At 43.0% G+C, this 27,305-nt stretch overlaps 1 protein-coding gene across 1 annotated transcript in view; it reads right to left on the minus strand.

The window, feature by feature from the left end:
* The window catches only part of CPA6 (carboxypeptidase A6), a 260,841-nt gene extending 241,693 nt beyond the window's left edge, over positions 1-19,148 (minus strand). Inside the window, exon 1 of the mRNA XM_030859604.2 lies at positions 19,033-19,148. Coding sequence (XP_030715464.1) covers positions 19,033-19,148 — 116 coding nt within the window. The remainder of the gene's footprint in view (positions 1-19,032) is intronic.
* Between the last annotated feature and the right edge of the window lie 8,157 nt (positions 19,149-27,305).

The raw sequence follows: 27,305 nt of genomic DNA on the forward strand, positions 1-27,305 counted from the left end.
AGGAACTGAGTTTAGGAAAGGCACATGCATTTTTTTTTTAAAACATACATAAGCATTTAAAGCACTTACTTGCGTGCCACATGTGAGGGGAGCAGTGGGTGAGAGTCCATGAGCAAGGGCTTTGCAAAGTCTCAGGTACTACATACAAATGACAGTAAGCTCTCGGGCCAGATTTTCTTTTAAAACCACACAAAGTACACAGTGGGAACATCATGTGCCCCTTGCTCCTTTCTCCCTGGATGGAGAGCACATCGCTCATCAGTTTCTCTCTGCTATAATCACCACTCCCAGTAAACTCATCATTCAAAACCCTGCCTAACATAATAGCCTCCGAAAGCGCTCTCTATCCCCCAATTTTTAGCTGTCAGTTCCTTCTGAATTGGTAGGACACTGTACTACTTCTCCTTTGTAACTTTAATCATCGTTATAATTAACATTTGTCACCTCAACTGGAATGTAAACTCAGCAAAAGCAAAGCCCACATCTATTTTGTGTGGGATGCTTAGCACAGTAGTAGGTACGTAGCAGATGACCAAAAACTATTTGTTGAATGAATAAATGAAATCATACAGTCTTGTTTCTATCACACCTCTTGTAAGAATCTGTAATTACTGCTTGTTGACTTGTGCACTGCCTGTCTCCCTCATGAAAATATGGGCTTCACAAGAACAGGGGCTTCGCCTGCCTTATTCCTATAGCCCTTTATATTCCTAATATCTGAAACAACTTGGGACATAGAGGTGGCTCAGTGAAAATTTGACAAACGAATGAACATAGGTCCCAGTATATGGTATTGTTGACTGACTTGACAGAACTTTGAGATTATCCTCATCTCTATTTTCAAACCTCCAGGATTAAATATTGTGAGTGCTCCAGTCTCTATGTATTTTAAGTCATTTACATGTAGTATTTAATTTACCAACATATTATGTATATTATAAAGCATACAAAATAAAAATTATCATAAGGATGAGATCAAATAAATGCTAGATTTTTTTGGCAGCCTACTTTGGAGACCTATTTCCCTGAATGACACAATGAGTCACCCACAGTTAAACTGCATTCAGTTACACAGTTAGCTGCAAATCGTTTTTCAATATTCTTTAACCAAAAGCCTGTTTGAAGACAAAATTCTTTTTAATCAAAGTTCTAGAATGCATGAGAGTGAGAGGGAGACAATGAACAATGATTTGCAAGTGATTGAAACGTGATTTTTATTCAGAAGTTACTTTATTGCAGTTGTGAGGTTGAGGTTACTGGTTCCGGAGAAAATCAAGCAACCGTACATCATAGGTGATGTGTACCCCAAAAGTGAGAAGTTCGAAGTACTAAAAAGTTAGATAAAAAATAAGCATGGGGGCTTTTATCAGGCAGTGGCGTAGTAGTAAAAATAATTTATGCAGACAAACTTTCCCCACAATCTATGCTCCATAGAGGCAAGATGAAATAGCCTTTAACCTTCGTCAGCAAGTCAGAAGACATTCAACTTGGTCTAGGTTTTGATTATCACTGTTATGGCAACTTTATGGTGTGCGAAACTGCTAGCAAACGTTTTTCCTGAATTTCTTCTTAAAGTATAACGGGCAAGCTCAGGCCAGGAAAAATATACGTCATGGGGGATATATGTGAAAGCATAATGGATTCTACCCCCAGTCACTTCAAATGCCTTTTCCTGACCCACTGTATTGACTTCTAAATAAACCTCTAAATACAGATTTAAACGGACTGTGGTATTGAGACCACCGAAGAATTTCTCTTTGAGACTCCATCTACTTAAACACACAGCAGCATGACGGTGGTTGTTTCTGGTATTACTCTAAACTGAAAAGCCTTAAGCCCTGCTCGTGTGGTTCAGTCTCCCCAGAGTCTGCGTGACACGCAGCAAGGCATCCGCTTTCGCCATTTAATGCTTCATTGGAATACCCGACAATCTCATTTTCGTTCCGAAATATAAAATGTTCAGTCATTAATTAGCACTGAGTGTTATATTATTAAATTTACTGACTTCTGATTCTTATTTGCAATGCTTCTAGAGTAGTTTTGGCATAAGGCACCACAGAAGACGAATTCCTTGCTATAGGGTTGATTTTTTTGTGGGATGGGAAGGGATGGGGGAGGGAATGTACACGTTTAAAATGACTTTTTCTCTGAATATAAAAGTCACTCATGCTTCATGTACAATTAGTAAATAGAGAAAAAAGTATGAGAGGGAAGGAAAAAAGATCACTTAAAGTGCTATCACTTGGTCATAATAATCACTTAATATCTGAGCATTTTTCCCCAGATATAGTTAACTATATCCTATGTAATAAGTCATAGTTAAACTCAAGCTGTTAATTCGGCTCTGTATCCTGTTTTCTCCCCATTTCAGATTACATCTCAAGCATTAACAATTTCTTGTAGATGTTTACAATGGGCACAAAAGATTCCATAATCTGCACTAAACAAGCCTCTTTGTTGAGCATGTAGGTAGCTTCCCAGGTTTTGAGAGGATAAATTGGTGATAAAACATCTCTCTACACACTCTAAACCTTTGCCCATATTTCAGATAATTCCCTTAAGAAAGCTTCCTAGAAATGAAACCACAGAAAACATCAGTGCCACAAACAGAGTAAATGGATTGCGTTTACATGTGTTAGGCTCTGTCGTAAGCATTTTGCCTAGAAACTAATTCAGTATCAGTTCAGTTCTACAGATGAGAACCCTGAGGCACAGAAAGATGAACTCACTCCCTCCAAGGTCACTTAGCTAGAAAGTGGCGAAGCCGGGATGTGAACCCAGCGGTCTGAGGCTGGAGCTGGTGCTTCGAACCTTTATGCTGTATGAACTTTCTAATCACATATATAAACATGACCCTAGCAGATCATAAACACTTGGAAGGAACTGACCCCCTAATTGAACCCTCAGACGTTACAGAAAGCAAGGCCCTGAAAGATGAAGTAACTTATTAAAGTCACACAGATAGCTAGTAGCAGATCTAGAGCTTATATGTCCTGACTCCTCATGCTGAGATCCAAAACCTTGCCATGCAAAGCATGACCTGCAAGCCATAGCATCAGCAGTGCCTGAGAGTCTGCTACAAATGCAGAGCCTCAGGCTCTACCCCAGCCCTCTTCAAGCAAATCTGCTTTGTTAACAAGATCCCCTGGTGATTTATTTTCAACGCTGAAGTTTAGAAACTCTGGCAATCCACTCTGTAAGCTTGATAGATTAGTGGACAATCTGCCTATAAGCTGCTAGTATTTCCACATCATTAAAAAATGTATATATATCCTCATTTTTCAGTTAGTTAAAGCTTATAATTAGGTTGAACCACATGAAATTGCTATTTCAGATCGTCAGATATTAGCAACTTACTGTGGTTCAACTTCAGTGGGTAGAGGGGTAACAACAATAAAACGTATAGGTATCTGCGCTCTGTGTAGAGACTGGACTTGAGGAAGAACGTTTCCTTCCCCCAAAGAGTATACAGTTCGTCAGAAAGAACTAACAATTAAACAGACAATTATAATTCAAAATGATAAGTGATACCAAAGAGCATTCTGAGAGCTCAGGAGGAAGTTAAGTGATGTCTTGGAAGATAAATGCTATGGAAGAAAACAATTATTTCCCTCTATTAGTGGCAAGAGAGATGGGCTTGCAGGCTTTAGCCAAATTATTAAGTGGGTATCCCCATAAGCTGTCAGATGCTGATAAAACAAAAAGATAAAGAATATAAGGTATTTTACAAAGTAAGGACAATGTGAATTCTGCTTGAACGGTGAAAGCAAGATGCCTGTGTTGTTCTTAATGATGAGAGCAGGTAAAGAAAGTTACAGGTCTTACCGCTTCGCGTACGTTATTCTCACGGGCCCCCATTTGGTCATTTCTATTTTTTGAAGTTAATGGATATTTCTAGTTGGATGAAATGAACTGGCTTCCCATTGTACTATGAAATAAAAGAATCTTTGGAGTAATTAATACTTAAAGATACAATATGTTTACCAGAAGTGGTGCATAATTTTTAACTAAAGTGTACAGTATGTGTCAGTATACAAAACCTTTGCTAAATATTTACCATGAAATTTTTCTATTCTCAGTAAGTCATTCCTTTAAGTACTTGCAATTGGCTATTATACCAGTGAGACTGGGCCACCATGTTGATTTTGCATCTTTCCACTGGTTGGTTTAGGAGGCTTAATTGAGGGCATTAACTGAATGTTTGAATTGGCAATATTCCACTTTACCACTTCCTCTTTTTCTTATTAAGATTGCTTTCCTAGAAAGAACTTACCTACCAATAGCTATGCCCATGGTGAGCTATTCAACCTGTAGTTAAATGCTCTCTATATAAATTGTATTAAAGGAAAAACCAAATGCTTTTTCACCTACAAGAAGGAGGCCAAGATGGTGGCAAGTCCTTTGGCATTTCATGTCGTATGTTTTCTTGAGAAGCTATGTGTTAGCTTCAAAACTGGAGAGTAATTCTCCAACCTTGGGACCTTCCTCCTGCTATTCCTCAGCTGGTCCTCAACTCTCCCCTCTTTTTTCCACAACTCCTTCCCTCAAGGCTTTCTAAGAGGTTAAGCCTTTGTCACAGGGGCCAACTGATTTCACACAATTTCTGCCTGGACGGTTACAGATTTTACTCACCTTGACTGCTGTCATGGGAAGTGTGCTGAGCTCCAAGCAGGGAATGCTGTCAGTCTCAGGACACTGCGAACCACATAACACTCTATTTGATCAATTGTATCTGTTCAAATTTTTATTGTTATCTTATTTTAAAGGAAGACTGCCTCTGCTCTCCAGGGCCGTTTCTGTGGTACTCGGAATTTATATTAAGTAGGGGAACTGAGCATAGGAATTGAAATCAGACATACTGCATCAAGATACATAAACACTTAGAAAAAGATGAGCTAAAAGGAAGAATGTGGACAATTAAGTTCTGAGAGAGAATGTGGAAGTGTAAGCAGATAGGGTAGGGGGTCCCCGGAGAAAGAGTACCAGGCATGACTTTCTTGACATGAGAGAAGCCATTTTTGGTCTAAGCCATGTTGTGATCTAAGCCAGGGCCACAGTGTTTGCCCTTGAACAGGTCTCAGTAATTAGTGATCTTAAGGGAACAGAATAATGCAGGAACAAACTGGCTGTTATCGGGCAAGAGAAGTAACAAGAGCAAAGATAATAAATCAGTTGTAAATACCGCCAGCTCAAGCATGTTCTTGAGCTGTTTTGCAGAATTCAAACCCCCCTTGACCCCTCAACCACCAGATCAAGTGGAACCTAAGCGATGACGTTGACCTTTTCTGACCCTTGTGACTTCAGTCAACTAAAGCTTAGACTGTCACCTTCAGGAATATGTGTGTACCCTTAGCTTAAAAGTTCTCCAATCTTGCTGTGCAGGGAGACACTTCTTTGGGAGAGATGCCCTGTGTTCTCCTTACTCACTGCAAGGAGTAAATCCTTCCTTCTGATCCCTGGCTTGGTTGTGTCTTCCGGCTTGACAGCCCCCAAGAGGTGAACCCAGTTTTCGGGAAACAGAAGTCCTTTGGTTCATAAAAATTATTCAAAGACTAGAGATGTTAAACTCAACGTGAATCGATGATTAAGGAGCCATCTATCATCTCAAACGCATTGGTATATATTCCTGAGAGGGTGAAATAACCATGACAAAAAGGCAAGGATCGGGCTTCCCTGGTGGCGCAGCGGTTGAGAGTCCGCCTGCCAATGCAGGGGACACGGGTTCGTGCCCTGGTCCGGGAGGATCCCACATGCCGCGGAGCGGCTGGGCCTGTGAGCCATGGCCGCTGAGCCTGAGCGTCCGGCGCGTGTGCTCCGCAATGGGAGAGGCCACAACGGTGAGAGGCCCGCGTACCGCAAAAAAAAAAAAAAAAAAAAAAAAAAAAAAAAAAAAGGCAAGGATCACGTCTCTAAATCTGGTAAAAGGCAGTGGCGAATAATCACGCTGGCCCGCCGGTGCCCCTTCTGGCACTCGCAGGAAACGACAGCTTCACCTCAGATCGCCTCCCGGGAGTCAGAACGTTGTTCAAAGCATTTTAGGAGCCCGCACAAGTAAAACACCCGAGACCAGATTTGGGTAGTTGGATAGGTGATACCCAAGACAGAGTGAGCAGGGAGAAGGTGACAGGAGGCTGGAGAATACTGCATCGAGGCACACCCAGGTGGTCCTAGGGCTCCCCACATGCCTCCTGCAGCTCTAGGGGGCTAAGTGGCTTCTGTTTCTCACTACCTAGTCTGGCAAAACTGCCTGCAGATGTCAGCAGTCCAATTCCTAGTTTATTAGTTTCCATCTTTGCCAATCTCTCTTCCTCCCTCCCTTCCTTTCCTCCCTTCCATCCATCTAAACTTTTACGGAATATGCCAAACACTATCTGGGGACTACGAGAATACAGATAAAAATACGACATAGCACCTTACTCTCAACTTGCTTATAAATGAAAAGGAAAGACGGGACATCCACAAACAACTGTAATGCCCAGCAGTATGCAGTGATGGCTATAAATGACAGAGCGAGCGCTGTGGGATCTCGGAGGAGGGAACCATCACAGCTGATTGATGGGGAGCTCTTGCTGGAGGAACCGTGTTCGAAGGGCTCCTGAAAGGCTCGCAGGCACGGGCGAGGGAGAGCTTCCCCAGAAATATGTGCTGCCTGGACAAAGGTGCAGAGGAAGAGAGGTGGTGGCGATGGAGATTGTTCACAGTGTTAAGAGGAAAAAGAGGTCTACCTGCAGGGCAGCAGCAGGAACAAACGGTAACTGTGCCCCCCAAGGCTCAGTTCCAGCCGTGTCACCTCGGTGCTGACTCTCCACAGTGGTTCTCAAACTTTAGCTTACATCACCTGGAGGGCTCCCTGTAGCCCGAGCTGCTGGGCCCACCCCCAGAGTTCCTCAGGGCGGGGAGGGTGTGGCCTGCATATTTGCATTTCTAACAAGTTCCCAGGCGATGCTGATGCTGCCGGCCCAGAACCGTGGTCCCTGTCCAGGGACCAGCCAAACAGCCTCCCACCCCACTTTGCTGTTTCCCATGGGGAAATTTCTACCCTGAGATATTCACATGGCTCCTGGTCTCACTTTACTCTTCTCATGACACCGTTTATCCCCTCTCTACGCTTTAACTATCTTCATAACCTTTATCAGAACTTAACACCACGGTTTATTACTTTTCTGTCATCCCATTAGGATGTAAATCCCAGGAGAGACGATTTCATTCACTAGTGCCTCAAGCAGTGCTATATTCTGAGCACCTAAACTCCTGTGTTCCTAGGACTTAAAATAGTGTTGGGCACACAGTAGGCACTCAATAAATAGTGTTGATTGAATGAATGAGATGTTTCTTAGAAAGGCGAGAGCCAGGATAAGGGACCTTGTGTAGTTTTAGGCAGAAACCACGGAAACAAAGATGACTCAGGATAGAAGCCACATCGCCCCCATCTTGAAAGTAAAGAAAAAGATACATTTCTTTGCTCCTGTAAGTAAAAGGCTTGGGGTTGGGGGTGAGAAGAAGGGAGGGTCAGGTGGATTGGGGGCATGAAGTAATTGGAGAGTTCTTAGAGCAGCTGTTGCGGAGCAACAAACTAGGCTCCTAGGGAAAGAGAGAAAGAAGAAATCCTTAAGTGAGACAGAGGAAACAAGGCAGACTACATTTCTCTCTGGAATACCAATGTGGTTTTCCTCTCAGGTATCATATTAAGATGCTTTTCTACCTGCCATTTGCAGTCTGTTCCCTACTGCTTCTACACAGAGATCTGAAAACTTAGGGAGAAATAGCCTCCCCCACGTGTCTTCATTTTAGGCCCTAAAAGTCAAGGGCTTAGAGTATTTTTTTCAGCAGCAAATTTCTAACTACTCCAAACATTTTGCTACACGGGCTTTTCCCAAATGTCTCAAACCTCCCATATGTTTAGTAATTCTGATGCCGAATATATTGCTATCACATTATCACATACACGTTACATATGTTCCACAGAAACATGATTGACAGGCTACAAGTAGGACCCCAGCCATCTCATGACAAGTCTTTTGTCCTCATTACATTCACAAAAATCACAAGAAGGAACTTAGTAGACATTTAGGCGATTCATATATTAGTCTGATAAGAGGAGGACAGTCTGAAAGGTAGATGGGGAAATGAAAGTATGGCAAATGAGGTCACATGTGCAATGGCTACAGAGTCTGTAGGTGCAAAAATAGACCAGCGTTCTCATCTGGTGATAAGATGTGTGATCCTGTGGAAGTTTCATCTTTCATTGGTTGGTAATCTAAGACTGAAATGCTATAAACATATAAGATGTGTGTGTTAAAAAAACAGGTCGAGAAAGAGCAGGAAGACGGTGTGTTGACCTAATATACTTGCATTTCCATTTGGGTTTTTTTTTTTCCAGTTTAGATTGATGGATTAAAACATATGTATAGCTGATTCACTTTGTTATAAAGCAGAAACTAACACACCACTGTAAAGCAATTATACTCCAATACAGATGTTTAAAAAAAATAAAATAAGCCCTCAGGATACAGAGACTACCACTCTTGCCTTTGATGATTCCTAACCTTACCTGGGGATAAGGAATGATAAGTCATCATCGGTACTCTTGGTACTTGGTAAGTGTTTTGAGATGAGGTAGGATGGGTCGACTGGAAAGAGGGAAGAGAAGACTGTACCTCCAGTTCTCAGATAACTGACAGGAGGAGGGAGAAGGATGCCCATTTATTTGATTAAGAAGATCCATTTTCATGGGTCTTTTACTTAATTCACCAGGAAGACAGAAGGTAACGGAAAGGTAATCAATTTTGTAACAGGATGTATCTGCACGAGAGCCTTTCCAACTAATATTCCAGATGTAATAATTTACCTAATATAGTACTTTATAATACGTTTCGATTTACAAAGCACTTTATCGTTTCGTTTGATGCTAGAGAGATACAAATGAGTGGCAGTCTTTTCTTTATCCTCTCTTCCATTGCTGTATCATTTCTGCCCTCCTCCTGGAACCATCTTGAGTTCCAGAAGTTGCTCTAACACAAATCTTCAGTTAAACATGTGTTCTTTCTGCTTTCCATTCCAGCTTGGTTTCTCACTAAACTAGAGGTTAGTGATTCCTGTGTCTGAAGGGACAAAAGAAGAAAGGAAATTATCCTCCTCGAGGGCAGGGGAGGATAGGATAGGATGGCCCCTAGAGGAGAGGCTGTCCAGCAGGAGCCATTACTGTAGAGACTGGCGGCTGCCGTCAGAACTGTAGTAATGAAAGCAGGAGGGAGGGACGGGGAAGAAAGACCCCCATCTTTCTCTCCTTCTCTGCATTTGCTTCCTGGGAAAGAGTGCCAGACAGAGCTACAGAAGCCCATCTTGCAGGTACAAAGAAAAGAAAGGCAGAGAGGATGGATGGGGAGATTTCTGACATTGATCTTGCTTGACTTGCTTCATAGCTTCTTAAGGGCTTATTTAAAGATATATCCTCACCCTTTCATGGAACTGTAACAGATTGAGTGATGAGGGTCCAGGGCGGCATGATCTAGATAACATGAGGAAACATGGGATGATCCTCAAGAAAATCATGGAGCTGGGTTCATGGTTCCTTTACAAACTCATCTCTACCATCAGCTGGGCCCTCAGTAATGCTTGGTGATCCTTCTGAAGGTTCAAGTCATCTCGTCAGGAACACTTTAAATCGTCTTTTTATCAGGTTCTCTATCCACTGTCTCTTCTAGGATGAGGACCCTCCACCTACTTTAAAAAGAGAGGGCAGCTAGATTTCTATCTCTTCAGAGACCTTACTCCACCATTCTCCCCCTCCCTCTTCTTTACCTATAATCTTGCTATCTTTTCTTATTCCTACCATCTGGCATAAAATATGGCTGTATCTTTCCTAAGAAGTAAAAGCAACCTGATTCAACACTTCAACTCTAGTTATTGCCCCTCCCCCCCACCCCCTTCATGGATAAGCTTCTTAAAATTATGGTCTACACTCACTACTAATTTCCTCACATCCCATTCATTCCTCAACCTACTGTGCTCTGGTTTTCACTCCTCATTCCACCAAGAGCATTTTTGATGATAACGCAAGTGATTTCCTTAATGGCCAAACCAACGGGCACTACTTTGCAGTACTTGATGTGACTGACCTCTTCCTTCTCGGATCTCTTACATCCCTTTAACTGACATTTCTTGGGTTTCTTATTTTCTCTCTAGGCCTTTCTACTGGTTTCTTCTCTGGCATTCCCTCTCTATTCTTTTCATGTAGTGAGTGCCTCCTGGGTGCTTCATCCTACACTCAAAGTTTCAAGAAATTCTTTACACATCAGTTACTGGAATCTACATTACAGGCTAGATCTTTCCCTTGAGCTTTACACCCATCTATCCAATCAGGCACTTCATAGGCATCTCAAACCATACACATCCGAGAAAGTACTAACCTTCTCTGCAAAGAGCTCAGTCCTGTTAACTAATCCCGAGAATCACCTTATACTATTTCCTCTTTCTTCTCCCCTTTGCTTATCTAATTGTGAAAATTCCACCACCTAAACATTTTTTTTTGTAAACATACATTTTATTTTTTTACTTTTTAAAATTATGTGTATGTTTTCAGTCTTCTTTTTCTTTAATTTTATTTATTTATTTATGGCTGTGTTGGGTCTTCATTGCTGCCTGCGGGCTTTTCTCTAGTTGCAGCCTAAACATTTCTTTAATTGGTTTACCTACTTTCCCTTCAATTGTTACTACCAGAAGCCAGGCTCTGCTGTGTTACCATGGTCACCATAATATCCCAGTCTTCTTGCCTCCAAATCTTTAGCCCTCAATCTTCCCTTCTCAATGATGGTAGAGGGAATTTTCCTCAAAAAAAATCTAATTATCTAAATTCCCTGGTGAAAATGCTTCATCAGCACCCAGTCACCTTTGGGAGAAATCAGGACTCCATACTATGGGGCCATAAGGTGATTCATGACCTTGAAGCCTTACCTCATCTCTCCTTACTCCCACCAGGAGAATGCCCTTTACTTTAGCCATGCTTAATTGTTCTGATTTTCTAGCCTTGACAAGCTCTCTCACCTATAGTTCTTTGCGCATGTAATTTATTTCCTGTGTCTGGAAAACCTTAACCTGAGTTCTATTCTTTTTGACTGAGGTGAGGCTCATGTCCTTTAAGTACCAACCATCTAAAAGAAAAATGTAAAGTATCTTGTATATTTAATAATCCACCCAAATTTCTGCTTGTTTTTTTTTTTTTTTTTTCGGTACACGGGCCTCTCACTGTTGTGGCCTCTCCCGTTGCGGAGCGCAGGCTCCAGACGCACAGGCTCAGCGGCCATGGCTCACAGGCCCAGCCGCTCCGCGGCATGTGGGATCTTCCCGGACCGGGGCACGAACCTGTGTCCCCTGCATTGGCAAGCACACTTTCAACCACTGCGCCACCAGGGAAGCCCTGCTTGTCCTTTAAGATTCATCTTGCAACCAAGAAGCCTCTTTGCCCTCTCTCCACCCTTCAGTCTGGATTAATGACCCTCTCCTGCACTTACCCAGCTCCAAGAGTTTTCTCTAAGGGCACAGCGATCCCAGAGCTGGAATTGTTTGTTTACTTGCCCGAGTACTCATTATGCTGCGCACATGGACAGTTCTTTCATCTCTGTAGTCCCAGACTAGCAGAGGGCCAGATCCCCTACAAATGTTTATAGAAATGAAATGAAATCCCCCCTCATTAAACGCTTCTCAGCCTTGCCAACTCACTTTACTTCACCCCCAACAAGTCTAGGGAATAGAAAAGAGTAAGAAGTTTTCTGGATTCACCAGTGTGTTGTAAAAAAAAAAAAAAAAAGCTGTGAACTTGGCTGACCTGGACTTTCATCCCAACTCCACCATCAGCCCTGCAAATCCTTTTTCCTTTCTGGAGTTCCGCTTCCTTAGGTATTAAATAAAAGGATTGGACTATGATATATTTTTTTTTTTTTGGTCTCCTTCAGTTCTGATGCTCTGACTTTAAAAGACCATGTACAGAATAAAAATGCACACTGTTATATCAGCTTGAAGTGCAAAATTCTGAGTGCCCATTTGGGTGGATTATTTCTTTAGGAGAACCGAGTGGAAGGAAGAATGGGTTGGCATTCATTAAATATAAGAGTGACCACAGAGAGAGAGAGAGAGACTGCTAATTATTTCACAGTACGTTCCTCCAGATCCGGCCATTATTTCCTAGCCTCCCTTGCAGCTGAGGGCATCTAACTGATTCTGGCCAGTAAGGAGTGATGTTTGAACTTCTGGACTGTGCTTTTAAAGGAAAGAGGAGTGACCATCCCTTTCCACTTTCCTGCTGGCTGGACTGCAGAGCTGGAAGACTCCTTCCTAACAAATTTGGGAGATGAGTGTTGAGCACAGCAGAGGTATAGGACAGAGGGAGCCTGATTCTCTGGCACCATCAACTATACCAGTTTTGGATTTTTACATGAGAGAGAAGTAAATTTCTCATTTAAGCCATTGAATTTTGGGGTCTTTGTTCTAGCAAAAAAAGTGAAAGAAAAACAAAACAACCCAACAGTATCCTTAATAACATAGATATCAAAATAAGAAAATGTTTTACTATTTTCAAAGTGTGCTGAGAAAAAGAACAAAGATGGTAATTTTGTTGAAGAAACCCTTTAGAAATTTGCTTCAACCTTTAATAAGAAAACTTTAAGGAAACTTACTGTACTACGAAGAACCAGATCCTAAAGCTTCATATTCTGCATTCTGCTTTATCATAAAGAAGTTAACGCCCAGGGGCAGGTTGGGAAGGCATTTATTTGGCAAAGCAAATTCTAATCCTATATTCTAGTTATTTACAGATTGATCATAATGAAGACTCTAAAACAACAAAAGTTTTAATTTTCCGTTCGGTAATTCCATGTATAAAGACAGAAAACATAATGCTTTTGTAGCTTGCACAATCTAGGCTGTGAAGTCATGAACCATTAACATCCTTCACTGCTTTTCACAGGGTGGAAGTGATTAGGCTTAATGGCATTACCCAGAAAGTATCCTGGCGCCGTAAAATAAAAGCTCCATCATCAGACTGGGCTCCAAGGGAAACGCTCCTCCTTCTACCAGCTCAGGGGCAGGAGGAATGCTGATCCCTATGGAGTACCGTCTGTCTGTGAGTCCAGGTCAGGGGTGGGAGCTGTAGCACTGTGCATCCTAACAAGCAAAGCTGGAGGTCCCGACACACAACATATGGCAGGGCAGAAAGCTTTTTGTGTAATCAGCTGATAAACAACCCACACTTGGGGGCTGCACTTTGCGCTAGTGCCTAAGGAAAACCGAAAGTAATCTCCCACTAATTAGGGCCAAGTGCTAAAAGGAACTTCCAGAAGACACTAGAGAACTATTGTATTAACCACAGACCAACTTGCGGGGGCAAAAGTTCAAAAGCAACCTTAGAGCCCACCATACACCCTTCCCAGCGCCTCCTGCCTCCACTCTGTATCTACCCTGCACATTTCAATCTATCATTCATGATCTGAGATGCCTCCTCCTTGCTTTAGGCCCTTATTATGAGGAAGGCCTGCCTGCCTTGTTAAAGATGAGCAAGGCTGAAGCTCTCTATTCTCTGATTAACAGGGGAGTTTCAGGGCTGAGGAGAGTGAAACAGAGACAGAGGAACCAGAGTCTGATTAGAGAGGCCTTGAGGGCCTGGCAGAGAATGGATTTGATGGACTTGTCAATAGGTAACCAAAGTAGATCTTTGAGCCAGAGAGTAACACAACAGAAGTCTTACAGCATCAGTCTGAGAAAGGACTATAGGAAGGTAGATCAGCTAGCAGAAAGTTACCTCAACCTAGGCTGATATAAAGACGTCCTAAATATGGCTGGTGGCTATTACAAAAGAGAGGACAGGCAGGATTCTTTTTAGGGGTATGGAAAGAACTAGAGATAAGCTTGCTCTTTAAGAAATAAGATGCAGGGCAGTAAGAGAGACACAGATGTAGAGAACAAACGTATGGACACCAAGGGGGAAAGTGGCGGAGGAGGGAGTGGTGGGGTGAATTGGGAGACCGGGATTGACATGTATACACTAACATGTATAAAATGGACAAATAAGAAACTGCTGTATAAAAAATAAATACAATTCAAAAAACAAAGAATGAAATAAGAGGATAGTTGAAGACCTAGAGTAGAGCTCATTAAGGAAACAAACACAGTGGAGAATAAACAGGCTGACACCACAATTTGCCAGACTGAAAGGGGTACACTGCCAGTTACTACCCCGGAACAGCAGGTGCAGACCAGGACAGTCCCTGGCAAGTGAGGATTCATGGCCATCCGATCTGAAAAGAGCTTTAACCACCAACATAGACGATAACTCTCAGCTCATCTCTTGTGCTCTAGCCCTAGGCTTCCAGAAGTTCAGAACATTCCAAGGAAGCCACCATCAGAGGGCAAAAGACTTAAAAGCTTCTGTTGAGAGATGGAGGGGACTAGCTAGAGAGGTAAGGTGGAAGACGGGATGACGCCCCTGAAGTCAAATCTGTTCCCGAGTCTGTGTATTTCTCAGTCCTCTTCAATGTCACATCCAAATTTGGGGCCTCTTTGCTTACAGGATTTCGAGGACCAAACTGCCTTAAGAAGTCTTATTTCCTTCAAGTCTAATTCCTGGATCTCCATGTCCCGTTCTCATGGATGACTAGTGAACTTGACAAATAACTGGGGTGTGTGTGGGGGGGCGATGGCAGGATGGGGGACAGGGATGGGGGTGGGTACAGCACGGACACTGGCTAATCAGGATGCAGCAGCGGGCAAGTGGGCTGTGACCAGCCTGCACACGCCTATGCTCATGGGGAAGAGGCCGGTCACTGGAGCTTCTCCCCGAGAAAGAAAAGAGAAGGCAACAGGTCTTCACCAAACGCAGGGCTGGAGAGGAAGGAGGAGTCCGGGAGGCCTCGCAGGCAGACCCACAGCACCAGGGGGTTCCGTCCCCCGGAGCAGCTCTGGTGGCAGAAAGTCTGTGTTCTCTCCACCCGCAGCCCAGGTACCTGAAGCCTGGGTGACCGGAATAGGGGAGGCCTGGGAAGGGATTTCTACCCTCCTTCTTGGTGCCTAGATCTCTTTTAACGCTCCCACAGTAGGCTGCTCATCCCATACAGCACTCAAGCACTGTGTACATCTTAATATCATGTGTGGGGCTGCTTTCTTTGCTAAATGCAAACTCTCAGAGGGCCTCAGCTCTACTGACCAATGCTCTGGGCACAAGTAGGCACCGGAATAATACTCACTGAAGGAATGAGGTACACGCCCATGGCCACTTTCTCTGCTATCAGAGTGGAAAGACCGCTAAGTGCCAAGAACCACACAATACCCATGCTATTGCATTTAATCCCCACAACTTGGCAGGGAAGGTTCTAATATTGTCTCCATGTCTCAGGTGAAGAAATTGAGGCTCAGAGAGGTTAAGGAACTTACCCAAGGTAACAGAGCTACTAGGTGTGGGAAAGCAGAAATCGAAAGCCAGGCAGTTGAACTTCAGGACTTATCAACATTATACATGAAGAAAGTACCAAACAAGTGGTTCTTGAAGAATCACAGCCACTTTGGTTCTTCAGCATTGCCAGGGTTTATCGTGTCACTGGCTTAGATCTCCTTTACCGTCACTAGAAAAATCTACCCTAACTTCATGTAAAGCAGAAGATCCTTATTTTTTGCCCTCAGGATCACAGTATAATAAATAACTAGGTCTGCTTCCAGGAATACGAGGAGACGAGGGAAAAGGAGAGAACACAGAGTGACATTTGCCCTAGTCAGAGTCTCATTCACTGATGTTTATCATTAAATGTTTGACATGCATTTGCAGCCCCTGAAGCCTGCTTACAGAGTATCAATAAATGTTATTTGATGTCAAGTTATTTCCCACACTTAGCTTCATGCCTTTCCTATGTATTTTTAAATCTTCCTTGTGTGTAATTTGATGTAGTTATCCAAAAAGATATTCGTTTTTGTCAGATTTTCCTTATAGTCTCTACATTTTTTTCATGAGATGCTTAAACCTGCTGTTTCCCAAGCGCCTATGATACAGCTGGTACCACGCAATCGTTACCAGCTTGTGCAGAAAGAAGACTAGGCTCATTAGATGCTCTCAGGAAGCACGTTGGTCTGCCCTGAGTGTTCTGTTTTTTGTCCATGCTCAGAGTCTTGCAAATGATAATCACTTATTATTATATTCAACCAAGACTTACAAAAATATTTTTTTAACAAAAATGCAAGAAATAGGGCTGCTTCATAATTACTACCAACACCACCAAAACAAATTACTTAAGGGACAAAAATGAGGGTTTAGAATGATAAATTTGTATGGGCAATAAAAATAATGCTCAATACTATTCTACCAGGTCATTCCACCAGGTTCTTAGCTAGACTTGCAAAAAGTAGTTTCTGGGGAAGCAGAGCAAAATAATCCCAAACCCAGGCAGAATTTCTGTCTTTGGTGATGAGAGAATGACATGTATCTAATGAAGGGAAGGTAAAAATCCCCCATTTTCCATGGTGAGTATGCTCTGAAACCTCTCTGGTTTTGGAGAAGCTCTCCTGTGATGGACAGGGAAGGCTCCCTTCAGTGTCTCATGTTTCATCTTTTTCTTCCAACTTTCAGTCACCTTTCATTTGTACATTTGGGACTAACTTATTAGGTAGCAGCCAAAGAGAAAATGGCAACTATTACTTTCTTTGCAGAACAACAGAAAAGGTAGTGCAACTTCGTCCACAAAGATTCCAAATTCTCTAAGAAAAGGCCGCCGCCTTTGGCCTCGTTTCTTCTAAGTGGCGTTTAGGGAAGTGTGCACACCTGCTCCCCTGAAACAGGCCTGGTCACTTACCATTGATGAGGGCCACACACTGAAATCGTTATGGTCGGGGCTACCTCTGAGCAGAGGAGCGAGGTCCTACATCGCACGGGCGCATCTAAATCCGTGATATGTTTATCACAGGCCTGACATCCATTAAGAGTCGGAGCAAACGCCTCCACACCTTGGCCCGCACCGTCAGTCACTAAACACGTTTTCCTTACCCAGGGCTCCGAGGGCGGACCGCGTGTCCAGGAGACGTAAGAGCAGTGCTCAGATGTTAACTCCTCTGTTTCTCCCGGGAACACCGGGGTGGAAAATTTGGGGATTGTATTACCATCCATAGCCCTTATCCCCACCAACACCTCCACCCCCATCCTGCGTCCCCTTAAACTGAGGGAACAATTTCCTCTGTAAGTACTGTATTCAGGGGAACTCTAAAGCAGTGCCCAGATTCTTCAGGAGAGAAACAGAAACAATTTTCTTTTCCAGGATCACACTTATAAATCCTTCTCTACGCGATTCCTAGAAAGAACAACTTTGCTTCAACACCTGGCCGTCATTCAGATGGATATGAAAGTTTTCCTCAACTGGCCATAATTGAGCAACTGCAGTCTATTTAAAAAGATTTAAGGGGAGGGGGAAGGGTAAGCTGGGTCGAAGCCAGAGAGTGGCATAGACATATACACACTACCAAACGTAAAATAGATAGCTAGTGGGAAGCAGCTGCATAGCACAGGGAGATCAGTTCTGTGCTTTGTGTCCACCTAGAGGGGTGGGATAGGGAGGGTGGGAGGGAGACGCAAGAGGGAGGAGATATGGGGATATATGTATAGCTGATTCACTTTGTTATACAGCAGACGCTAACACCACATTGTAAAGCAATTATACTCCAATAAAGATGTTAAAAAATAAAATAATAAGCTACAAGGATATATTGTACAGCACAGGGAATATAGTCAATATTTTATAATAACTTTAAATGGAGTAAAATCTCTAAAACTTTTGAATCACTATGTTGTACACCTGAAACTAATATAACATTGTAGGGCTTCTCTGGTGGTGCAGTGGTTCAGAATCTGGCTGCCAGTGCAGGGGACACGGGTTCGAGCCCTGGTCCAGGAAGATCCCACCTGCTGCAGAGCAAGTAAGCCTGTGCGCCACAACTACTGAGCCTGCGCTCTAGAGCCCGAGCTGCGCAACAAGCCACCGCAAATGAGAAGCCCGCGCACTGCAGGGAAGAGTAGCCCCCGCTCGCTGCAGCTAGAAAAAGCCAGCATGCCGCAAAGAAGACCCAATACAGCCAAAATTAAATAAATTTTAAAAAAGAAACAACATTATAAATCGACTACACCTCAACTAAATAAATATTTTTAAAATAAGAAAAAAATTAAGACCCTGGTTTTCCTCCTGTGTAGAAAGGAACTAGAGGAGCTATTTAAGGCTCTTCCAGCCCTAAAATACAGGAATGCCGTAATTTCCAGATTCAAAGAACGACCCCTTGCAAATTCAAGCAAAGCACTCGCTGCATATTTCGAAGCAACTCTTCAGGATAATAGGACATGCGCAGTCCCAGCCGCTTTACACGCAGCCCCGTGCCTCGTTATGCGAAGCAAACACAAAGCGTGCTGACCCACAGAGCGGGGAAATACAAATGGTTTTCCCCTTCTGTGTTTCTCCCTTCAGAAAAACACCCATAATTTTACAGTTGGCTACGTTTACTCTTATTTTGAGTTGACTCATTTGCATCGCTCAGGTTAGAAAATCTAATAACCACTCTGTAGGCTAACAAGCACTCAAAAAAAAAAAAAAATGCCCACACGATTTTTAATCACTGGTGAATTTCCACCCACGGCTTCTGCATACAATCCTAAAGGGGAAGCTTTAGTTTTCAGGTCACAATTCACGTGTCACAACAGCATCCTTCCTGCCGAGCAACCACCAAGGCAAATACTGCACATACTGACCACCACTATTCCAAAGACAGAATCCCCATCAACAGTGGTCCACGGCTGAGGTTGGCACGTCATAAACAGTATGAGAAACTAGACTTGCGTCCACCACATTCTCTCCAAAGAGCCAGGGACTGCATATACATTTACTGTTAGGTGACCAGGAAAGCATACAGATTCTACATACGCAGAGTCTACGGACCAGAGAAAGTGAGGTACACTCGGGCGCATACCAGCCCCCTGACCGGAGTCCAAGCTGATCGGGACATGAGAGTCTCTCCACTTACCCCGCATAGCGGCTGCTGTAAAGATGGCTGTGTCCTGGGTGCAGAATCTTCAAAAAGAGCAAGCAGAGAGGCAGAAAAGCAGCTCTCTGGCTCCTGGGCTTCCCGAGTAACTCCATAGTGCGAGGATGAGAGGGGCTGAAAGTTCTTCCTGCAGTCACAGTCACCCGAGGCTGGAGGTGGCTCCCAGCGCGCCCTCCACACAGCTCACGGTCCCTGGGAAAGCGTGGGGAGAGGGCTTAGGAGGGAGCAAAATGTGACACTTCTTTCCAGCCTCAGAGGAAAAAAAAAAAAAGTTCAAGCAGCTGAGGGAGGGAAGTTGCTGTTCAGACTTGGTCTTGGGACGAGAAGCAGCAGCTTCTGCCCACACACAGCCCTGCCCAGCCCCGCGCTGAGCTCCAGGCTCCCCTCGAAGGGGCTGGGCCTCCCCGTGCTGACTCACCGCAGGGGTTTGCTGGGTGTCGCTTCATTAGGGTAACTCCTCTTTTTGTCCTCTTGTTTTTCGGGGCGTTTTTTTTTTTTTTTGGCTCTTCAAATTTAGGCCCCTAACTTTTTTGGACAACCTTCCTGCTACCCTAATTGCAAAAGACTTGTTTGAGGATGAGCTAAACACGCAGGCATAGAACATTCCAGGCTTCGTGTTTTGATCTACCATGGCAAATTTCTACAGGGAGTCCACATTCCGAAATGCACAGTGAACAGTCTTGATGAGCTGTGGCCCCTGGCTGTGGCCAGCCGGTCGTGGTCCCCGCTCCTACCTGCACCGGGACGGGCAGCTGCTTCCCTGAGCTTCAGGGAGCCCCTGTGCTGATTCCATGGCGGCAGCATCCAGACCTGCGGCTATTTCAAAGGTTCTCATGGGGGAACTGGAGGACTCTGGGTGCTAAACCACCTTTCCTGCACATTTGGAATCACTTAGGGAGATGGGCTATTTAAATCAGAATTCCTGGGGGGTGGGATCAGTTGTTGAAAAAGCCCCCCAGGTGATTCCAATATTTAGCCCCCCTGCTGGTCTAGAGCGGGACTTCTCAAACTTGGCCCTGCACGCACATCACCTGGGGATCTCGTTAGAGCGCAGCTTCTGAGGCAGCAGGCTGGGGCTGGGGCCTGGGCTTCTGCATTTCTAACAAGCTTCCAGCTGATGCTTGGACTGCTGGTCCTTCAGTCACACTTCGAGGAGCCAGGCTTTACTTTAGAATGAGGTCTGCTTTTTCTTCTCTCTCTAAAAGCTAGAGGGTGGAGGGAAACCTTGGAGCAAGCCAGTTCCTTCTTGTTTTTCCCAAGTTGGTGATGAAGAAGGCTTTTTTGCGTTCACTTGCTTCTACCCCAATACACTGGAAAACCCATCCAGGATATGCTTTGCTCTAGTAAATAAGAACATTGTTATCTAGGGTGTCCCCTGCTCTCCTCCATACCCAGTCCTGGTAGTGCTCTGGAAGATGGTGAGCCAGCGTCCCTCTATCCCACTCACTCATTTACTTCTCAAATTTCCTGAAGAGTCGTGTCCAAGAGCTCCTGGACCTTCTAACATGATAGCCAGAGCCTCTCCACCTGGGGAGTTGACTTTGCGTCCTGAGTTTGGGCCATAACAGCTGAAATGATTTTCATCTGAGATGATTCTCTAGCGTTTTCTACAGCTACCCCAGGATTGAATCTCTTCTCTGCATCCCCTTCCCTAACACACAGTATGTCTGCTCCTGTAGGGCACAGCACTTCGATTTTAAGTGTCTGCTTTCCTCACAAGGCTGCCTTCTCCTTGAATGCACAGCTATACCCCTTTCATCTTTGTACTACTGCCTCTTCTCTCCTAGAGGGAACAGTGTTCACTGAAGGAATGATCAACCGTGTTTGTTGAGTGAGTGCCGAACCTGGGAAGGGATTCATTCAACAAACATTTACTCTGTGGTCTCTGTATCCGGATAGAGGAGAGGCCACCTGGGCAGCCGGGAGCTGTATGGGTGCCTTTGAGGAGTAGATGTGCCCAGGCCTCCTGGGTTTTTTTCTTGTTTGTTTATATTGTTGTTTTCTTCCTTCCTGACTTCCTGGCCTAGTGCTTTGGTCTTTGTGAACTGGTGAGGCTGTGCTGCAAGGCTCACAGGGATGTTTCCTGGGGCCTTTTCTACAAGGCCAAGAAAGCCTATACGACAGTCAGTGAGCTGTTGAAATAAGAGGTTACTGTGTAAATAAAACACTTCATCTCGTTGCATTTCGTTATGTCAGAGCAATGTATAAATCTGTCATATTATATCACAACATTAAACCAGGAATGTTCAGTCTCGGACTGGGGATTAAGCTCATTCTCAAATCATCCTGAAGGGTTGGATCCAGCGAACACGTTTAGCAAAGGCTCTCCAGACTCTGAGACCGAGGTAATCATTTCCTGGGCTATCACAAATGCAAAACACCCTGGAGACATCCTATAACCTTCCTAAAAATTTCAGATCAAAGAGAGGTTCTCAAACAATAGAAGCCATTCCCAACAATCTTCCTCTGCTTTTCTAAGGACCAGGTTATCTGATCAGACTTCCCTTGGAGTAGATAAGCGCCCATAAAATGAGTGATAAATGGAGTCCATTTAGCAAGTGGGAGGAGAAGAGATGGTTTTATAGATGGATTCAAAGATAAAAGCTCCATTTTTAAGGCACTGAGAGGGAGTGAATTATTAAACCAGTTAGAGACTCAGAGACGGAAAGATGAGACATTCTATTTATCGGCTATGCCTCTGTCATATTTTGGTTGAAGAGTGAACTTTATTAAAAGAAATATTATCCTGCAGAGAAAAAAGGAAACTACAATAGGGAAAGGAAAACATCATCCTTGATTTGGGTCCATTGTGGTGGATGATTAGATAATGTTTAATGTCTCTTCCAGATCTGGAATTCTGCGATGCTATGGAGGAAGATTTTGCAAATCCCTTTCTCAGGGATATGAGCGAGAGCCATGTAGATGAATTTTGGTAAAGACCTCATGAGAAGGTGGAAGGGTGGGTTTGGGCTTTGCGGTACAATCAACCCTCCCCTCGCAGCTGGTTTTGTGCTCAGGCCTCAGTGTCTTATTGACAGAGACCTTATTGCCGTCTTCTCTTCTATGGCTTTCTGCCATTGTTCCAACATGTGAGGAAAGAGCAAATGTGAAGTTAGGTTACTGCCTTATGCGGTCTTGGCAATTCTGTAAGGAAGTTCTGAAGCTTCCTTTAACAACACATCACTAACAGTTCCCTCCCAACCTCGTTCAGCACCGTCTTGCCCCTATGGGTTTTGTTTTGTTTTGTTTTTATTTATTTTTGGCTGCGTTTGGTCTTTGTTGCTGCGCGGGGGCTTTCTCTAGTTGCGGCGAGCGGGGGCTACTCTTCGTTGCGGTGCGCGGGCTTCTCATTGCCGTGGCTTCTCTTGTTGCGGAGCACGGGCTCTAGGCGCGCGGGCTTCGGAGTTGTGGCGCTCGGGGTTAGTTGCTCCGCGGCATGTGGGATCTTCCCGGACCAGGGCTCGAACCCTGCATTGGCAGGTGGATTCTTAACCACTGCGCCACCAGGGAAGCCCGCCCCTATGTTTTTAATCTTTCTTTTGTCAACTCTCCACATCTCTCTCTTCCTCAGACACAAGCTACTTCTCCTCTTCTTCCTTTCCTCTCCTCCTCCCCCTCTTTCCCCCTCCCCCTCCTCCTCCCTTCTCCTTTTTCTTCTTTTTTCCTGGCTTTTCCTGGCTTTTCTTCTTTTTTCCTGGCTTTTCAAAAGCGCACTCTTGAACCCTGATAATTTGCTTTCCAACCCTATCACCCCGATGAAGCATCCTCTTTTTTTTTTTTAATGTTCCTTTTCTTTCAAAAATTGAGGTATAATTGACATAACATTATGTTAGTTTCAGGTGTATGACATGATAATTAAATATATGGATATATTACTAAACCATCACCGTAGTAAGTCTAGTTAACACACGTAGTTACAAATTTTTTTCCTGTGATGAGAACGTTTAAGATCTACTCTCTTAGCAGCTGTCGAATATGCAATACCCTATTATTAACTATAGTCAGCGTACTGTACATTACATCCCATGACATTTATTTTATAACTTGAAGTTTGGACTTTTTGACCTGCTTCTGGCAGCCACAAATGTGTTCTCTGTATCCATAGAGCTTTTTTTGTTTTTTTTTAGATTTGACATATAAGTGAGATCATACAGTATGTCTTGCAAATTTCTCTTAAAGATCAGTGGTGATCTCCAAGTGGAAAAGCTTTTGTTCACAGCCCATTCTGCATCTGTGCAGTTTCTAAGGCTGTTTACCAACTCCTATCTGAAACTCTCTTTTCTCTTGGGGTCAGGGACGTTGAGTTGTTCTGTTCCGCTCTTTCCCAGGGTTCTGTCTCTCTTCTTTGCCTGCTTAAAAAGGTAGATGCTTTATAAGGGTCTTTGTCTTGCCCTCTCCTCTTCTTGATGCGTCGTGGACAGAAAGGGGGGAACAGTTTCCTGGAAGAGATGGACTTGATTTGGGTCTGGAAGAGAGGGAAGGATTTGGCTGGATGGGGATATGAATGCTGGATAGAGATGGTCATTATTTTTAAGGAAACATTGTAAAGAAACTCATGGTCCCTAACTTTGTGACACTTTGTGCCAGTGGGGAGGCTGGGCAGATAAATAAACACATCGTTACACTTGGTGGTTTAATTAATTATATAGAAACAAATCACAGATGCTTTATTAAAAAGTGAGGAGGGAATGGATCACACGTGTAGGGTGTCATGAGGAAGTAAACATTTAAGTCAAATATGAGAAGGAGCCAGCTCTACCGAGAAAAGGGGAGTAGCGTGCCGGGAGTGAGGGCCGGAGACAAGACCATTGCAGGCACAGGGAACAGCATATGCAAAGATGTCCTGTTCAGAATTTACTGTCCTTCCTTAAGTCAAAACAGGATAAAGAGTGACATTCAGGCTCCCAGTTTGGCATTTACGGCCCTTGAAAACTTTCTAATTTTTATCTTCTTCAATATTCCCTGAATATTCTGTATCTCTTCCTTCGTTTTCCTTCCTCTTGTGAGGGCCACGTCCCTCACAAAAGAAGTCTTCCTCACTCAGGTGAAAGAGCAATTTGAATAACAAGTGTGATTGATGGACAAGCCTATTATTATGTTTTAGGCCCCTGTAATTAAGTTACAAACGTGTTTTATAGAATTTATAGAGTAGAACCAAAGTTTTTTAATGTAGGAAGGTGGGAATGAGGAGTCCTATTCGCTGCTTCCAAGCAGCAAAGCAGACTTCTCCCTCCATCTTCTCCGTCTCTGCTTTTCCTTCTTTCTCTCCCTCCTTCTCTCCCATTCTCCCTGCTGCTTTCCCTTCCTTCCTGATACCTGTCTCTAAGGCGATTATGAAGAAATGAGGTAGAGAAAACATAGATAAGAATACTTTAGAAATTACCATTCTGAACGACAGAAGAAGGATGTCTGTGTTACACCATTTGTGATATTAGTGTTCTAATGAAAATTAAGAGGCATTTGAGCTGGATGGAGCATGAGAGAGAGATTAAGAAAGTTTGATTAGGATAAAGTCCAAAGCAATAATAAACAAAGGATTGCAGAACCACTCTCCAGTCCATTTGCCTCAGGCAGTGAAAGATGATTTTTTAAAAAAGACAAAAACAAATAAGAATGGAAACAGTAACAGTGAAAAAGATTCAATTTTAAACAAAAAGACTAAGGGTGGGGGGGCGGTGGAAATTTAAGATATAACAAAGATGGAAGAATAGGTGATAGAACTTGTTTTAAGAAAGAAAAGCTGTCTTGAGGAATGAGAGAAGTCAGACAGACAGCAATGTTCCACCTTCAGACGTATTAGATGCTCAGAGGTGAAGAGATGAGAATATCGTCTTATTGCTGAAGGACAGGGAAAGAGTAAATAGAAAAAGAAAGGAGCTCTATTCCAGCTGGCTTGTAGAGATAAGTGTCCTTTCAATGTCTCAAAAATTCCAAGAAAACAGGGAGCTTGAACTAATAATACTTTCAATATGCTACAGATAAAATAAAATGTACTCTTGCAGAAACTAACTCAGAAACATTTTAAGAATCCAAGTTGATATAATTAAGGTAAACCTTTGGCAAATAAGACTAGTTGAATAATTTTGGTATAATAAAAAAACAATATTTTTCTCTGATTTATCAATATCACGTATAATGTAAAAGCACATTTTTATTCTATTTGGACCTGCTTTCTCTAAACTTACACAGGTGTACTGATTGGTTATGAAAAATGTCACTTTTTCTACAACTAAATTGAATCATTATTTTGACAGATGCTTTATTTTAATAGGAATCATGTTTTGTAGTATGTCAGCTTGAAGATAATTTCCAAGATCTTTAGGGAGTTTAATAATAAAATGACAACCAATTGAAAAATTGGCAAAGGATCTGACTTGACATTTCTCCAAAGATCATATACAAATGGCCAATAAGCATATGAAAAACATGCTCAACATCATTAGTCATTAAGGAATTGCAGATCAAAACCACCATGAGATAGCAGTTCATGTGCACCAAGATGGCTAGAATCAAATACACAATAATGAGTGTTGGTGAGAATTTGGAACCCTCAGCTACCACTGGTCTGAATATAAAATAATGCAGCTGCTGTGGAAAGCAGTTCTGTAGTTCTTCAAAAATTAAATATATACAGTTACCTTGTGATCGAGAAATTCCACCCCTAGGTTCCACTCAGGAAAATTCAAAACATATTTTCATAGCAAAACTTGTGTACAGATGGTCATAGCAGCATTATTCATAATAACCAAAAAGTGGAGACAACCCATATGTCCACCAACTGATGAACAGGTAAACTAAATGTGGTATATCCATACAATGAAATGTTATTTGCCCCTAAAAGGCATGAAATACTGATACTTGCTCTAGGATGGATGAACCTTGAAAACAATATGCTAAGAGAAAGGAGCCAGACACTAAAAGCCACATGTTGTATATTCTATTTATGTGAGACGTCCAGAATAGGTAAAACAGAGAGACATAACGTATATCAGCAGCTGCTGAGATAGAGGGGAAAGGGAATTACAGAGAATGACTGCTAAAGGGTATGGGTTTTCTTTTTGGGGTGATGAAAATATTCTGGGTAATGGTGATGGTTGTACAATCTTGTGAATACACTAAAAACCACTGAATTGTACACATTAAAATGGCTAATTTGGGGGCTTCCCTGGTGGCGCAGTGGTTAAGAATCCACCTGCCAATGCAGGGGACACGGGTTCAAGCCCTGGTTTGGGAAGATCCCACATGCCGCAGAGCAACTAAGCCCATGTGCCACAACTACTGAGCCCGCACTCTAGAGCCCATGAGCCACAGCTACTGAGCCCACGTGTCACAACTACTGAAGCCCACGTGCCTAGAGCCCGTGCTCCGCAACAAGAGAAGCCACCGCAATGAGAAGCCCGCACACCGCAACGAAGAGTGGCTCCCTTTCACCACAACTAGAGAAAGCCCGCATGCAGTAATGAAGACCCAACGCAGCCAAAAATAAATAAATAAATATTTTAAAAAAAGAGAACAGCTGTGAAAATGATTTATAGAAAAAAGGGCTAATTTTATGGTATGTGAATTATATCTCAATTTTACAAAAAGAACTCTAGGGAATTTGAATCCTTAGACTGATTAAATAGAGCTAATTAATGGATAATCACTGGACACCTAAATTATTTCAAAGTAAGATAAACCCCTGAAACATTGATCACTGAGCATAATTTTACGTTTATATGCTTTTGCTTTTAACATGCTACAGATAAGCTATATCTTTAATTTTTGCCACTTTCAGAAGGGATATAAAGTTGTAGTAAGTGTGTGTATTTAGGAAGTTGTGTTAGATGTATTTATGAGTTCTCCTTGTTGGCTAAAACGCTGATTGGTGACAGGCAATTCTCCATTATCTAATTTGAAGTTTTCTCTATGAAATAGAAGTTGGTCACTTGGTTTGGTTTAAAGTTACAATTAATATTGGTGTTTGAGACTACTCTAGGAGCAACAGTGTCAGAGAAAATACGACGACAAATGTGCTTCTATTTTTCAAGGAAAAGAATAGTTTTCCCCTAAAATAGTACTCCTCTGTCATTTTTCCTTTCTTTTTTTCTTTTTTTGTTCTTCAAACCCATTTACACTCTTAAAATTTACTGAGGACTCCAAAGAGTTCATGGGGGTTGTAGCTACTGGTACTGACTGTATTGGAAATTGAAACTGAGAACCTTTAAAAACGCTTCTTTATTGATTACTTGAGGGTAGTAATGATGAAAGCA

Source organism: Globicephala melas, chromosome 17 (genome assembly GCF_963455315.2).
Source record: "Globicephala melas chromosome 17, mGloMel1.2, whole genome shotgun sequence".
Taxonomy (NCBI): domain Eukaryota; kingdom Metazoa; phylum Chordata; class Mammalia; order Artiodactyla; family Delphinidae; genus Globicephala; species Globicephala melas.